This window comes from Heliangelus exortis, chromosome 18, assembly GCF_036169615.1.
Source record: "Heliangelus exortis chromosome 18, bHelExo1.hap1, whole genome shotgun sequence".
Classification (NCBI taxonomy): domain Eukaryota; kingdom Metazoa; phylum Chordata; class Aves; order Apodiformes; family Trochilidae; genus Heliangelus; species Heliangelus exortis.
Window position 1 is genome coordinate 4,317,060 of NC_092439.1, and position 16,566 is coordinate 4,333,625.

At 39.0% G+C, this 16,566-nt stretch overlaps 1 protein-coding gene across 6 annotated transcripts in view; it reads left to right on the plus strand.

The window, feature by feature from the left end:
• The window catches only part of ANO5 (anoctamin 5), a 55,709-nt gene extending 39,813 nt beyond the window's left edge, over nt 1-15,896 (plus strand). For all 6 annotated transcript variants that reach the window (XM_071762460.1, XM_071762461.1, XM_071762465.1 and 3 more), the window contains 9 exons: nt 2,668-2,742; nt 3,401-3,623; nt 5,739-5,908; nt 6,948-7,045; nt 7,310-7,440; nt 8,694-8,899; nt 9,935-10,116; nt 11,201-11,306; nt 12,152-15,896. In XM_071762460.1, the coding sequence (XP_071618561.1) occupies nt 2,668-2,742; nt 3,401-3,623; nt 5,739-5,908; nt 6,948-7,045; nt 7,310-7,440; nt 8,694-8,899; nt 9,935-10,116; nt 11,201-11,306; nt 12,152-12,376 (1,416 nt within the window). In that variant the 3' untranslated portion in view covers nt 12,377-15,896. The remainder of the gene's footprint in view (nt 1-2,667; nt 2,743-3,400; nt 3,624-5,738; nt 5,909-6,947; nt 7,046-7,309; nt 7,441-8,693; nt 8,900-9,934; nt 10,117-11,200; nt 11,307-12,151) is intronic.
• The last annotated feature ends 670 nt before the right edge of the window (nt 15,897-16,566 follow it).

Here is a 16,566-nt window from a genome sequence, read left to right on the forward strand (position 1 = left end):
AAATCATCCTTCCTCTTCCTAGAAATGTAAATAATTAATTTGTTTTCCCTAGTCATAAGAAGACTTAACATTTTCCTCAGGAAAAAAAAATAAAAAGAATCTTAGCCAGAACATACATTATTATGTAAACAACAGCTCTGTCTTTCAGGGTTTCTTTCCTGAATTATTAGGAACTATATACAATAACATAATTTTTCATGCCAGACAGTTTTTCAGGCTCTCCTTTCCTTTCTGCACATTCAATTTTAATGCTGTTTTTCTTATGCCTGTAACTGGTACTCTGTAGTCACACAGAGATCTTTGACAGCCCCGTGCAGCTCTGCCAAGGCATCGATTGCTGCATACACAGCAAAACAAGTTTCAGGGAAAGCAATTTTTGATTAGGTGGTTCAGGTAATGGAAGATAGAAGCCTGCTGGTTTGCATCCCTGTGTATGTTCAGCCTTAAAACCTCCACTGCCTCACATGGCTCCACCAAAACCAGCTGAACCACTGTGGTTCTGCTGCACTTAAAGGTAGGAGCAGGGGGAAATCATAAAGGTGTCTTTTTGTCCCTTGGGTGTGTAATCTGGCAAGGTGAATCAGCCACAGCAGGGCACAACTGCAGTTGTGCAGTTTTTGTAACAGCAGTGCATTTTTGTAACTGTGCTGGGAGGGAGAGAACTGTTCTCTCTACAAATTCATGCAGATCTCTTGAGGCTTCATTTTGGAAGCAGAAATTGAACCGTAATATATTTTTTCTTATCTCAGAGTGAATTGCTGGACTGTTCTGTGCTTTCTAAATGTGCATTAGCATTTACCATTAAAATTCAATGACTGCACAATCCTTTATTTTATTGCACATCGATTCATTGCCTTGGTGGATTTTCAGAATCAGAGTTTAATATGTGCCCCTTATCAGTACCCAGTTAGAGCAACCCATACAGGTTAACCAGGCAACAGTGTAATTTCCTTTCATTAGATCCTACACAGTACTGAGCAGGGGAAGGACAGTTATTTCAAATAAGTAAATTCTTCAGGCTGATGAGATAATATGGTTACAGGTCACTGAATTTCTTGCATCCTAAATCCTGGCTTTGCTTTGCTTGGAAAATTGTTTCCTCATTATTTCTTTGATTCAGAGTTCTAGGTGCAGTCTGACAGAAATTGCCCTTCCAGAGGCTTTAATTAATGCCTCATTTGGTCAGGATGCTGAATTATTTAGCTATATCATAGCAAAAATCTGGTTTTGCTGATTACAGCAGGATCTTAATTTACATAAATAGTGAAGCATTCCATTCAAACTTAAGCTCTATCATTGCACATATTTGCCTGCATTTTGTTCTGAAGTAGGAAACTTGTTGAATGGCCGAGATGGTGCAAAAAATTTGTTCTTAGTATAGAAAATGCAGATTATTTGTTAATACATAATAGGTGTAAAATGTTCTGACACTAAAGCCATCTGACATCTGTTTTCTTATAGTTATTTTAAAAGAGCTTTTAACTGTTATATCATCAAACAGCTTGTTTTAACTCGAGGCTGCAGTATTGATACTTGTCTTTAGTAAGTGTGCTTAGGGAGATCCAGGCAGTAAATCTCCCCTGAGAGAACAGCACATTACACTTCAAACAAAATCACATTGGGAGGAGGATGCTGACTGACTGCAGAATGTTGCCATTGAGGAGCTACTACATGGTTGGGTCAGGGAGAAATGTGCAGCTCAGTCCCAGCCCTGCTATTCAATGTAATTAAACCACATTCTGGCAGTGTGTTGGACATATTCTGGGCTTTTGTGCAACAGAAAATAAACTCATTTCAACAATGTTTTACAGGATGAATAGCTAATGATGTCAAAACAAAATACCTGGTTCAGTACACTTATAGATAATATACCTAACTTGTGTGTAGTAACTGGAGTCTGTCCCAAGAGGAGCATAAGCATGCTGCTATGCCTTGCCCCAAAGTTCTGTTAAAATTAGATATTTTTTTCAATAAATCTTTTTCCATTGGCACTAATTCTTAAATAATCCTTTCCTAATACGAGTAATCTGATATTTTAGGAGTTAGAATTGATTGTGAAAAAGAGAACTTTGCACAAACATGGAAAGTTGTTCGTGTGCTATATGGGGATACTTGCTTGGGTAAGACCTGGCAGCCTGATTCAGCAGCAGAGGTTGGCAACTAGAGAATGGAGCCATTTCTTCAATTAAAAATGACTAAATTGAAGAAGTGGAGTAAGAGACTCTTCAGCTGTGTAGAAAAACATCCAAGTAAATTTTAAGAGGCCTCAGCATGAAGAATTTCTTAAAATACAGTCCAGATTTGGACTCTGAGTTGTGTGATAGCTGACCTAGCATTACAGTGATTGTTCTGGGCTGTATTATCTACAGTTGTATTTTACCTTCATCTGTTGATTGGTTTTTGCAAAGATTTAACCATTCTTTTCAAGTACTGCCCTTACTTTTGGCATCATTACAGCCACTTCTCTCCTGATCTTTTTTGTTGTTGTTTTGACCCCGAGCACATTCAAAATTGTGTCCTCTCTGCCCTTTTAGAGAGGGGGGGTTCTGAGTGGTTTTCCTTGGATGTGGGCACTTTCACACAGCTGATGAGAGCTCTGTGTGCTGCTTCATGTTGGAATATGATTATGGATTTGTGAACTGTGCCACGCTTGCTTGATTGTTTCAGGAGATGGAGCCTTACTTGCCTATAACTAGCCAGGCCGTGCGGTTCTGCATCTCTGGAACTACAGTCTTGTTTTGGGTGAGCATCTTTTTGAATCATCACTTTACTGTGTTTCAGAGTTCCTGCTTGTCACTGAGCATGGCATTAACAGCCTCACGACATCACGTTTTAATCATGACATTAACACATGCTTGTCTTATTGTCCTGCAGATTGCAAAATGCACTTTAAATTCGGATTAAAAAGAAAGAGACCTTGGAAATCTGTCATTAATTGGAAGTTTCATTGGAATTTTTAGTACAGAGATTTTTTTCTTCTGATTTCTGTGCTGTTAACTGAAAAAAAAAATGTTCTAAAGGCAAAAAAAAAAAAACCAAAACCCAGAAACCAGGCCACTACAATGAAGTATGTATATACTTCTCTGTAGAAATATCTGCAGACTGAATTTAATCTAAATCTCCCATCTCCATTTCTATGAGTCTGTATCCTTCTCCCCTGTTTATTTTTTTTAATATTGTCTGCTTTTCTTGTCTTAACAGTTATGTTGGGCTTAATGCATCTAATAAACCAAAAAGTTTCTGCCTGTGTGCTTTGCATTTCAGTGCTGCTGACCTCATACCCATAAAGAATGAAATCTAAAAAGAAAAATGCGTGATGCTTTACATCATATTTCAAATGCTGCATGCACAGAGCTGTAGTGAGCTGGAAGTATATTTGAAATCTCTGTCCTTTTCTCAGGTGTCACTGATCATAGCAAGCATGATAGCAGTGATCGTGTATCGTCTTGCAGTCTATGCTGCCTTTGCCAGCCTGATGGAGAACACTCAAACTTTACAGCCCATCAGAGGATTGCTGACCCCTCAGCTGGCAACTTCAGTCACAGCCTCTTGCCTGAATTTTGTCATCATCATGATACTGAATTTCTTGTATGAGAGAATAGCCATCTGGATTACTGATATGGGTAAGTTGTGTACTTGAAGACAAAAACTTGAATCCCTCAAGGTAGAACCCATCTAGAGGTGCTATGGATTTGGTCACTTCTGAGGCACAGTGGGAGCACTGGGACATCAGTCTGTGGCTTGCAGCATGGTCATACTGGCACTTTTCCCTTTGTTAGAATTGTTATCATAAACTGGTTTCTCTTAGTATAATGCTTGCTTATATTAAAACCAGTCTACAGAGACAGTCAGCATTCTGAACATAATTAAAAATTATCATGTTATAGTCACCAAAGCAAGATCAAACTGCCTTGATTTAGCAGCATTTCAATTAGAAATCCTGAAGATACATTATTAAAAATAGATCACAGCTTTCACAGACATTTTTTACAAGAAAAAAGACTAAATAATCATGCCTCTTACTTTGGGGAAAAAGATAGAAGTCTGGGAGATGTGACAGGACAGTATATTTTCCAGGGTTTTCTCTTGGCATCGTTTCCCTTAGCTGTGGATGTACAGATTTAGAGTCAATATAGGTGAAGAACAGACTGAGCAGGTTGAGAGGCAGGGCCCAAGCTGTCTCATCCTGGCTGTGTCCATTGGTAGTGTTACAGTGATACCTGCAGCAGGCTCACTCCAGAGCTGGTGGAACCAGCAGGCAGGCCCAGAATAATCTAGTATTTCTATAATCAGTTTTTGTATTTTACTGGTTTTTGCTTGCTGGAAATATCCTCCTTAGGGCCCTTATGTATTTTTCTTTGCTTGCCCTTAATAATTTAGATGTAAGAGTCCCTGTGGGTGCTTTACAGAAAGAAATAATTGCAGAATATTCAGCTGGGGGGAAGCTGAAAGAATTGGGCGTTTGGAGTTTGTACAGCTGGGTGATCTTTGCTGTGAGTTCTTAAAAGTGGAATCAAGAACTGAAAGGTGTTTCTTGCAGAAACTTAATGGGATGTTGCATTTGGTTTATTTTGATTTATTATGGACCATCTCTTGTCTCTGAGATCTGTGTTGCTTATCTCACTTGGCCAAATTAGACCAAAGAGAGAACAAGGAATAAGTTGCCCCTGGCAAAAAACAAAACCACACCACCAAAGAAAACCACAATAGAAAATAATTTTTTTTAAATCTCTCTTCCTTGAAGGGCATGAATTTTAAGCATGACAGTTTAGTAATTTTTGCTGTTTGTAACTGTGGAGGAATAATTGGTTAAGTGTCAGCAGATAACTGTGTTATCAGTTAGAGAGGAAAAAATAGATCGATTTACTTCTGGGGGCCTGCTGCCCTCCTCTGGTGGCCATGGCAGCTGCACAGAGCCTTTTTATTCTTGATGTTTGGACATGTAATTTACTGGGATTTATAAAGTAACTTTGCCATAAGTGGGTCCTGACCAGTTCAGAGGGATGTGAAAGGTTCAGGTGTGTTTTCTTCCCTTTTCTCCCAGCATGAATTGGTTATGTGTTATCATTTGACAGGGCACTTTAGCAATAGTGTGGACAGGGCTTTCTGCTGCCTTCAAAAATGTGAACATGGTGGAAAATGTGGTTATGAAGACAGCAAGATCTTAAGCAGAGGTTTGGTCATGTTCAGTACCACTGAGATGCCTGGATCCTTCCCTATTCTTCCCTCCACTAAGATTCTCATCTAGAGGCACAGGACCCATGCAGTTTCTGCTGATTTCAGTACAAGTTACACACATACAGCATAACGAAAAAACTAACACCATAACAGACTTCTCTACCAAAAAAAAGACCCAAAACTTTATCATGTGCATTGCCAACAGTGAAATTTTCGTAGCCTAGAAGACTGTGTTAGTTAATGTTTGAGATTCATCTTGGATCTCCTAAAAACAGTGTTAAGATTTTTGGAATGGAAAAGTGCTAGTGAGCAGTACAATGAAGAGGAAATTGAAGCTTATAATTATTTCAAGAATTAATTTCACTTGCCTGTCTGCTCAAAACATTGCATTGTAAATTAACAGAAGGTTGTCTAAGAGCAAGAATTCCATCTTGCTGTTTGTAGGTGGGGTTTGGTTTGGTTTTGGTTGGGATGTAAGGGCATTGTGGGTAATGACTTTAAGAATCTGTATTCTTTTAACGGGAATAAAGAAAAATAAAATTTCTCTTCTGATTTCACAGAGATTCCCAGAACTCATATGGAGTATGAGAACAGGCTCACTATGAAAATGTTTCTGTTCCAGTTTGTCAACTACTATTCATCCTGCTTCTATGTGGCCTTCTTCAAAGGGAAGTTTGTTGGTTACCCAGGTGCCTACACGTACATGTTTAATCGCTGGCGAAATGAAGAGGTAGGACTTGCTTGACTTACGGTATTGAATAACAACAAAATAGTTTCAATTCTTTATACCTGCCAACCTGTGCAGTTTTAAAATGCCAACTTTGGTCTGGAATGAGCTGGACCTCAGCTGGACCTCATCCTGAGCCCAGTGGAGGGGCTTTCAGGGTCTCTTGCTACTGTTGATAACAAGGAAAATCTGTGGGTTTCGGTCACAAGAGTGAAAAATCAAAACCCTTTTTTGGCCCCCGTCTCCTGACACACCAGTGGATCTTGCTAAGGTCTTAGAAGTGATCCTTTGGGTTGAAAAAGGATAATATAAATGGAAATGGTCTCTGGCTTTTGGGGGTATTCATAAACTTTTTTAAGCACTACAGAGAAACCATTTGGCACATCTGAAAGGTGTTGCTTATTGCCCTCATTTAATTGCTAATTGTGTACAGAGATGAAATACAGTATTTAATGTGAAGCACTGCTTGGGGGTCAATAGGGGAGGAGAAACTTTGTGCACTTACTGATACAGCATCTCCTAATACTGGTCTGGTTGCTAAATTCTTAAACTGGCTTCAGGAAAGATGTGAAACATTAGAACTGGTTTTTCTCAGCAAACAGCAGAGATCTGATACAGCCAGGTGTTCAGATACCTCTGGTGTAGAGAGATGAGTAGAAAATGCAGGTGCTTGCTAGGTCAGGGGTGGTCTGGTGCTGAGAGCTAAAAGCACCATGGATTGACCCTGCTGGGGCTGTGGGATAGGTGCTGCACAAGAATCCTGCAGCCCTGCCTTTGGGTATCCCAGGCATCTTGGGATTACTCTGGCTTTAACTGGTCAGTATGTTTTGGGGTGTGTTCTATCAATCACATTAAGCCTTGAAAGCCCTGCTGTAACAGCTTTCCTGAGAGGGTGGTATCTTAGCTGGCAGTCCAGGTGTAATTTAGGCATTGCCATAACAAATTTTAAGAACTCATCTTTCTTTCATTTTATACAGTAGCAGAATGTACTTTATGTGGGTGATGTCTGTTACTCCATTAAGCCCCAGTTTGTTTCTGGCAGTGTGATCCTGCAGGCTGCTTGATAGAACTGACGACTCAGCTCACCATAGTCATGGCTGGGAAGCAGATCTGGGGCAATATCCAAGAGGCCATTGTACCGTAAGTTCTCTCTTCCCATGGGATTCCTGTGTTACAGACAGAGGGATTTCTTGGAGGGAGTGTTGGCAAGTATTGCCATATAGAAGCAGCTAAGAAAAATTCTGTAAATTAAGCATTAATTCTGACAAGTAGACTAATTTCATGGAGGCTTTTGGCCTCCTATTTTTGAGAGCCATGCTTGTAAAAGCATCTTGCAACAAGGAGCTTGGCTTAGAAAGGGATCCTTGACCTGCTCTCAGTGTTAACTTTTTTCTGCATTTACAGCTGGATTTGTAACTGGTGGGGTCGCCGGAAAGCCAGAAATAATCCAGAAAATTTATACAGTCGCTGGGAGCAAGACCATGATCTGCAGATATTTGGAGCCTTAGGCCTGTTCTATGAATATCTAGAAATGGGTAAGTTTAAAAATACACATTTGGAATTGAGGACAAGACAGCTTGTACTGACACTCTCAAGAAAACAGCTTCTCAATTAATTGTTACGGGTTAATGCCCATAGGTGACTGATTAACTGCTGGAAATCATTAAATAGGTCAGCCCAATTAGAGGAAAAAAGCTGCTTTAGGCTGCAGGGAATTTCACAGAAATGCTGCAAAGACTGTTTGTTTCCCTCATTTGAATGGGGAACATTATTCTCTGTGCAGTTATCTGTCTGGGTGTCTGTTCTGTTCTTGTTCCCAAGCATATTCTCAGCTGATGTCAGGGGGAGTTGTAAGTATGGGCTGAGTGCCAGATGTGCTGTAAGGATGGGTACTGCAGAGCTGAGAGCTCTCGGCTGGATCAGGGAGGATCCATTTACTTTGAGGTTTGCACTGCTTGGTGCATCCATCCGGTCCGTACAGACCAGCAGAGGGAGCACGGGTAACAGAACAGGATTTTCCAAAAGAAAAGTGAACAGGTCAGCATATGAAATGAGCTTACAAAACTAGAAACTCAAGTCAAACTAAATCTAAAAGGCACTAAAAAAAAAAAAAAAAAAAAAAAAAATTAAAAGCAGGTCCTTGTATTTCTACAGAAATAATTGTAAGTGTTCTAGCTTGCCTAGAAGTGTCTAGCTTTAATATTTTCATTTCATACACTTAATGGTATTTCATGCAGAGCTGTGATCTTGTGAAGCTAAAAGTCAGTGTGGTCAGCTGTGCCTTTTAACACAGAACTGAATCAGAACTGCTCCAGTACACGTCACCACTGGCCTAAGCTGGGAGGAAGTGTTTTGCTTGTCTAAGATGATAAAATCAGGAAAGAGCTGATGACTGGGAATTTATTTTTATCTACAGCCTGAACCAGAAAGGTGTTCTGTTTCCTAACTTCATAATACAGTGCCAGTGTTTGCTTTGCAGAGGGCTGTCACATGCTGTACTAAGACACATTTCATTTTGGTAATGGGTGTATTTGATTTTAAGGACTCTCTTGTTGAACTATTACATGCAGAACTAATGTTTTGACTGAACCAGTAACAATAGGTGGAGGAAAGGCTGTGGTAAAAGGATTTCCTTTTTTTCATTTAGGAGTGTAGCTGATGGAGAACAGGCTTGCTCTGTACAAACTGCTGGAGGTGAAAGCTTGTCTGGTTTTGTTGCCTTCTCATGATTCAGAAATTTGTGCTTTTGTAGAGGCAGGTTTGGGCATTTTTCTTTTCTCTCTTGCAGTCATTCAGTTTGGATTCATTACTCTCTTTGTGGCATCCTTTCCCTTGGCTCCCCTTCTTGCTCTGATGAATAATATCCTGGAGATTCGAGTAGACTCCTGGAAATTAACCACCCAGTACCGGAGACCCGTGGCTGCCAAAGCACACAGCATAGGAGTCTGGCAAGAAATCCTCAATGGAATGGCCATCCTGTCTGTTGTCACCAATGTAAGGATGTTAACTGTGTTCCATCAACCTTGATCCTTCTGTGTATTTAGAATTTATAGATTTAAGAATCAGATGATAGGGTTTTTTTCTCCTTTTATCATCAGTATTTACTGTATCACATGTTGCCCTACAGAGACATGGTCAAACCATTTGGGTGTTCATCTTGGCCACAAGGTTGACAACATGCAGCTCCCAATCTACATTTAATTGAACCATAATCTTTCATTCACTTGTGTTTCCCTGCATTTTGGAATGGCATAAGCCCGTTTGAAGCTTAGTGTTATGAAGGACCCCTTAGATGGGGTATAGGAGGTGGATACATTCTGTTGGCTGGAAAAAATTTGTCTTGCTGCTACAAGACCTTGTCTGAGGGAATTCTGCTCCTCCAGCAGCTTCTGGATGCCCCTATGGGGCAGTGGAAAAAAAATATTCTGTGCTAGTATTTCACCTTGAGTGTAATTTAAAGCAGACTACTAAGGAAAAGAGTTGGCTCTTTTTAAGGAAGAATATCAGATCTGCAAGTATCTTAGGCAACAGATCCACTTGCAGGTATTGTCTAATTAGCAAGGTATCTGAGCATCTGAAGTATCTCAAGTTTTCAGTCAAAATGGTCTGGCAGTCATTGTTTCCTTTTTAAATAGAGCTGGAGAAAATGGCTCCCTTTCTTTCCTAAAGTGGTCACACACTGGATTTGAGTTCATCCTTTCTTGCAAGGATTCAAAACCACATCTCCTCTTCCACAAAGAGGTGCTGTGATCATGGATAGAAGACAGTTTGGTGGGGTGGGGGGGTATTTAGGATTTGCTGCCTCTCATAAGGGCTGTTCACACATTATGTTCACTCAGTGCTGGTCCTTGCAGCAGAGGCTGCAGTCAGCATCTTCACCAAGGTAAAGTATCCCTGTTGTGCTCACCCTTGCTTCAAAAAGCCCAGGTTGTTTCACAGAGCCATCATACCAAAACCCCTTTATGAATCTGCCCACAAGTTTTGTGTGCCACCTCCTTAATTTCTTTTTCTGATTTTTTTTTTTTTCAGGCTTTCATTGTTGCCTTCACATCAGATATGATTCCTCGTCTAGTTTACTACTATGCTTACTCTGAAAGTGAGGACTCACCTATGTCTGGATACATAAACAACAGTTTGTCAGTGTTCCTAATCTCAGATTTTCCTGACAGAAACAAGCCAAAAATAAATCCTGAAAACTTTTCTGTATGCAGGTTGGTGTTGATAAAATAATAAATATCTTATCACTTTGTTTAGAATACAGCATAAGAAGTCAATTAATATCTAAATAGTCAACTGTAAATTATGTCACTCTCATAATTCCAAAGTGTGAGAGGTAATATTTAAGCTATTATTAGTAAGGCAGTTGTTGGGATGGTAAGAGAGCGTGCCAGTAGTGAAAAAAATCACCTTTTTGTTGTTCAAGAGAGTCTCATTCCTCGTGTTTTTTCTTTGATTTTATTTTTTACTTAATTAAACTATTGATTTTTGAGTGATGGAGGACATTTATATCCCTAAGGTTGCAAACTTCAGTCTGTATTTTCAAAGGTTTTTAGGTTGCAGTGCCTAAGTAAACAAGGAATTATCGTTAGGGGGCTGTTTAGACTCCAAAGCTGAAAATGAAATATGGTACTTAGAGTCAGTAGTTATTGTGCTAGGTGTTACCAAGGATCGGCCATCCTGCTTTTATTTTAAAAATTGGCCTTTCTTGCTAAAAGAAGCATAGGAAATTCTAGAAAGAACTTTGGAGAAGTTCATGGTTAAAGGACTGATTTGATGAAAAAAAACAGAACAAATGAACCCAACAGAAAAAGCCCAGCACTTGATGTGGCTACGTTTGTACAGGTTTTAGCTTCAAAGCCCCAGGAGTCTCTATCCTACTCACACACGTGAGTGTAGAGCACAGACTGTCCTTCCATTAAACCCTGCACCTGGGCCAGTCCATAATCTGTCAAATCTATCACATTTCTTCAATACTTGTTCCTTACTGTGGGATATATTCCATCACTCTGTCCTACATTACTTGATCATTACCTGAAGAGAAGTACCCTATGTTTACAATTCAGCTTTTTTTTAACATCTTTCCTCCGTTGCTGTGAACACAAGGATGTTTAAGCAAACATAAGACAGAAACAAATTGTGAGGCAACCTTTTCCTGCAAAGGGAAGCAAAGCATTTAAAACAAGATGAGAAGGTTCCTTAAGTGACAGCTGTGTTTGCCTGGAAGTGCCCCTGAGCTTGTAGTCTGTCTCAGAGTGAAGCTGACATTTCCCCTTTGCATCTCTTTCTGTCCAACAGGTACAGAGACTATCGGTATCCTCCTGACCACGAGAGGAGGTACTTACACAGTATGCAGTTCTGGCACATTCTTGCTGCAAAACTGGCCTTTATCATTATTATGGAGGTATGTTCCCTACAAAATTGCCTTCCCAAATTGGTACCTTATAGGTTCACTCGGTTACAGAGCTACTGAGAGTATAAGATTAGTTTCTTCCCTAAGTAGTATCAAATCCTCATGTCCTAAATGATGAATATAATTCGATTTTTCAACTTAGGGAGTTAACTTCAGAGTAAGAACAGTGAAAGTAGCTGAGGAGACTGCTAAATGGGATTCAAATGAACCAGCAGAATAAAAAAGGTCTTTATGTAGATGGCAGAGATATGAACCACTAGGACTAGCACTTGAACTCCTACTGGTTTCATTAAAGAGCTGTATACAAGATGTCTATATTCAAAATCCAGAAATTATTTTGCAGTGATGAATATTGGCTAAAAATAGTTAAGTCAATGATGTGAAAAACTGGTACTTAAGTGTTAAACCACTTGCAGTCTTGCAGTGGGGAAATGGGAGCTGTTAAAGTCTTGTCTTACCACTTTTCCTACTTTATGTTACAGTTCTCAGTAGCTGAGTGTTATCAGCATGGCCATGTGACTTTTCTAAGAAACCACACAGAGTTGTTAGGAAGTGATGCTAGGGATTCAGACCCAGAGACTTTACTCTTCAGTCTGCTAATTCATGAATGGTTTGGAATTGAAGTTTCTGCACGACAGTGTTTTAATCTTTGTGCATCTTTGATACACAGTGTCAGTACACAATTGGTATTGTTCCAGGAAACCCAAATTAATTGTATTCTGTCTGTGAACAAAAAATTACCTATTTGGTATTAGATAAAACAGTAAGTGTTTCATTTGGTAATGACTTGTTACATTTCTCTTGGTTTCCTTTTGTTTTGTTTCTTTTTTTTCCAGCATGTTGTATTCATCGTCAAATTCTTTGTAGCATGGATGATTCCTGATGTCCCTTCAGATGTGAAAGCCAAAATCAAACGTGAAAAGTATTTAACACAGAAAATCCTGCATGAGTATGAACTTGAAAAGCTGAAGGAGAGACTGTGTCAAGGTGATAAAGGAGCCACACAAAAGGAGTTCATTGCCACAGAAGGGAGAATGGAGTTATCCAGAGCAATGCAGTGAAAAAAACCAACTTTTTTTTTTTTTTTTTTTAACTCATTACAGCTTTTTTATCTGTGATTTGCTCAGTATGGATCAACTTGAAAGCTATAGGACAGTTTCAACCCTTTGCTTTCAGTCCAAAGGTTTTAGGCTTCCAAAGAAAAGTCTTGCTGAGCATTCTAGGTTTAGTGAATCTACTTAACTGTGTGACTTGAGCACTGTTTTCTATCTACCCATCACTTTAAATAACAAGTGTAATCTTGTAATCCTAGCATTTGGATTCCCAGTACAGGAATGTCACCCTCAAAGGGCTCACGGGATGTGACAAGGTCATTGCCACCAAGCTCTCCCCTTGTTGCTAAATGCAAAGTTCCAGGCTGTATCCCAGCTGGATGAAAGGGATATCCTAAAGAACTCCTGCTGTGGAAAATGCTGAGATTTATTATTATTATGACACACTCCTGATAAAAAGGGTTAGGGTTTGGGGCTTCTTCTGTATCTACTATATCTTACCAAACATTGGTTTGCAGTTTTGAACTTCTATAGACATTTTAGAAGGAATTGACTTTTAAAGATATATTGGCTTAATTCCATTTGGAATTATTTATAGGCACAGAATTCAGTTAATACGTATTCATGAAGGAAGAAAACCCCAGAATTTATTTTCATAAAGATAACAGCTGCCAAAGAGTTTGCTCTTTAAATGCAAATAATTTGGAGTCATCCAACTATGGTGGTTTTTTGAAAAGATGTGTACAATTTGGTGAAGGACAGCTAGTTTATTTCTCAGTCTCAAAAACTGCCATGGGAAGATAGTGCTTGACATTCATTTTGGCCAAAATTGCTCCTTTGTTTGGATTTCTTGGATTCTCTGTGAATACCAGCAAAGAGCTAACAGCGTGTCTGTACTCAGTGTGAGTGCTCTGTGCAGTGGGCTGGGAGCTGCACCACCACACTAAGTGTTCTCGCTGCGTGGTTTGTACTTGTTTTTGTATTCAAAAGATTTTTAGCATGCCAAACAATCTATGTTTACGTTGTTATTTTCCTTATACAAAGGAGCCTGGGGGGGTTGGTTTTGTTTCAGGTTGGTTTTGTTTTTTAATCTTTAAGAAGGTTGGTTGTTTTCTGTTTTGTCATGGGCCTTTTCTACCAAGTTATCAAGTTTATAAATATATAGTAACTACTCGTGCAAAGTGGCTACCAGCTGTTTATGAATGTGCCCTCGTTTTATAATTTGAAGCAGTTTGGCACTTTTATGATTTTGCTGTATCTTTCAAACATATCAACACTTCCATGCTTAGTGCCTTGTTTATTTGCATTTGGCAAAAGATGTGAAAATGCTTGCTATGGGGAAATGTGGATTTCCCCAGTGTGCTTGCAGGCATCCTGACACTGTGACCCTGCACACGTAGCTGCACAGTGTTAGCCAAACCACGCCTGCCTTGGCACAACTCTGTCCTAGTGCTCTGCAAACTGTCCCCAGGGAGCAGGTCAGACTTGGGCTGTGTAGATAAAAGTAGCACCAGACTGTTGAGTTCTCTCATGCTGAAGTTCTAACTGGTTCGACAGATCAGAAATTTTACTGTGTTTGCACTTTGAAGTTATACTTCCTGCAAGTATACACACAAAAAAAAAAAAAAAAAGAAAAGATTTGTATTCCATATCAGCCAAACAATGTACTGTTTACTAGATCCACAACTTAGGGGTTCCACATTTTGTTTCAGCAGACATCTAGCCTACATTTTCAACTACTGGGCTAGGAACCTTAATGTTGTAACAGTGTTTTAAATTATGTCTTGAGTAGAAGCCTTGTTCTTAGCAAAAGGTTTAACATTGAAGTGCCTACCTCCAACAAACACCCCAGGGTTTGGCTGCCAGTCAAGGAGTTGAAGCAGATGTACATTTCTTGATACTGTAAGCTAATTCAGCCTTGTTCTCTAAGTTTGCTTGGTAAGTCAAGCCCCTTGGCAATCCATGTTTGTGATGAACTGACCATATTCTTGAATATTCAGTTATTTTTGAAATAAAGGATTTGTTTGAGGAATGCCTGTATAAATCAATTAGCTCTGATGCTTAATAAAGAAGCCAAAGAAGAGTATCAGTCGCCAGAATTTACACAATGTGAGCACTTTGCTGCTTCTTACATGTATATAGTTAACAAAACTGCTTAATTTAGATGTCACAGTTTTGTTCCTGTTAGCAACACAGCAGTTGCTTTAAAGGGTGAGGTGATGAGATGCAAAGCAGTATTTCTATGCAAAGCATGCCATGCAGTTGAAGCTGGAAACAGATTTGAAAATCCAGCATTTGATGCACTATTCCTGCTTATTGAATATTTGTTTCTTCAGATCCTGTAGTAAAGTGTCCAAATATACTACACTTGAGATGTCAGTAAAATAGATGTATTGGAAGTGAATAATGCTATTTAAAAGCAAGATGGGGGAAACAAAGAAACTCCCTAGTTTGGGATTCAGCATTGATATGCAGAACCCTGCATGCAGGCTCTGAATTGGAATTGATGTTTCAACCCCTGCTTCTTGCTTCTTTCTAACTTATTTCTTGAGATCACTTCCTACTTAATGCTGTACAACCACGTTTTGCATATCTTGTAGCATACAATAGAAAGTGGAAAAAAATCTGGGATCAGCTTATGTAAAAAGAAATATATGTCTTGAAAATATATCATTGCACTTCATAGCATTACTTCCTCATAGATAGAAACTGTTGAAAAGAGAATGTTGTCATATTGAGTGAATGTCACATAAAATAAGTCTTAACACCTCTCTACATAATAATTTGCCTTGCCTTGTCATTGAGCAGTATTTTGACAAAAGAATATTAGAATGATCAGCATTTATAATGGTTCACATATATCATATATATATATAGGTATATATATATACACATTTCCTGAAGTATTCTTGAAAAGTGACAAAGATTTAAAAAAATAGGGTGGTCAGTTTGGAAATGTGCTTATCCTTACTGTTGGAATATTTGATTTGATGTGCTTAATATAAGTATTTAAAAGTGTCCTTTAACCAAAGTGAAGGTAGTTCTGTGTTTGAACTACTGTAGTTTAAGCAACAGTAGATTGCTTCATGAGAAAGTTAGAAAAAGAAAATTGGCCTTTCAAGTGTAATACAGTCAGGGATTTTTTTTTTTTCAATAAAAATTTAGTATTTTTACTTTGGAAAGATTTAGTGTGGTATATTCTAAGCAAATGACTGCAAAATAAGAGTGCTACTACAAGACACTATACTATTTTTTTCTAGAAAATGTTGTTGTTATGCTTTTTTTATGTAATACTGTCAGTCTGAGACAACAGAACGGAGTGAAAATAGGATTTTCCTACTGTTAAATGTGTGCTGCTTGTTTTGCCTGTTATTGTCATGTAATCTGAGAGGCATTTTTGTCAGCTAAGTACGTTCCTGATATGTGTGATACACTGATGTGGGAATAAATTTTTTAAGCGTTGCATTCAGCTAATATTATGTATGTACATTTAGTAAGATCTGGCAAATAAAGCAGTGTTTATTTTTAATGTGCTGTCAACTTGTTTTTGAAAATTCCAAGAATTCAGAGAGGAGCTGAAGTATTGAAAGTTAAATGCCCCAAAAATATTCACACAGATTTCTGCAACTCATTGCAGGGTAGTTGGGTGCTGCATGTAGATGTCCTGCAGCTGTAGCTTCACAAGTTTCTTACTCAGATTATTGGAGAAATCTGAGTGCCACCTTCCACTTGGTGATCATATTGTGCAACTATGATGCCTTCATGAATTTTTTTAAAGAATGAATTACCAGGAAAAACCTGTTTAAAGTTCTGTGTACATTGTAAGCAGTGCCCAAGGATGGGGATGGCATGAGTGTGGTGTAGCCCGGATTCAGCTTTGTGAACTCCTTACATTAGAGGATGACAGTTCAGTGAAAACCACTTCCATCTTGCTCAAGGTCAGGTACAAACAGCATGTTAACACACATCTATTTTCAGCCAGGCTGCTTTTCCCTTCATTCTCTGGATACAGTTTTTATTCTTGCAGTGCCAGGACCCGAGGTGACTTCTCAAGCTCTCAGTCAGTCACGTGCAGTTTTCACACCCAGCACAAGTGGTTCACGTGCCTGAACTTAAACAGCTTTGAGCACACACTCTGGAAAATATGGCAGAGCTTAAAGCTTTTCCAAGGGAACAGTAAAGTCTTACTGTTCAGAGAT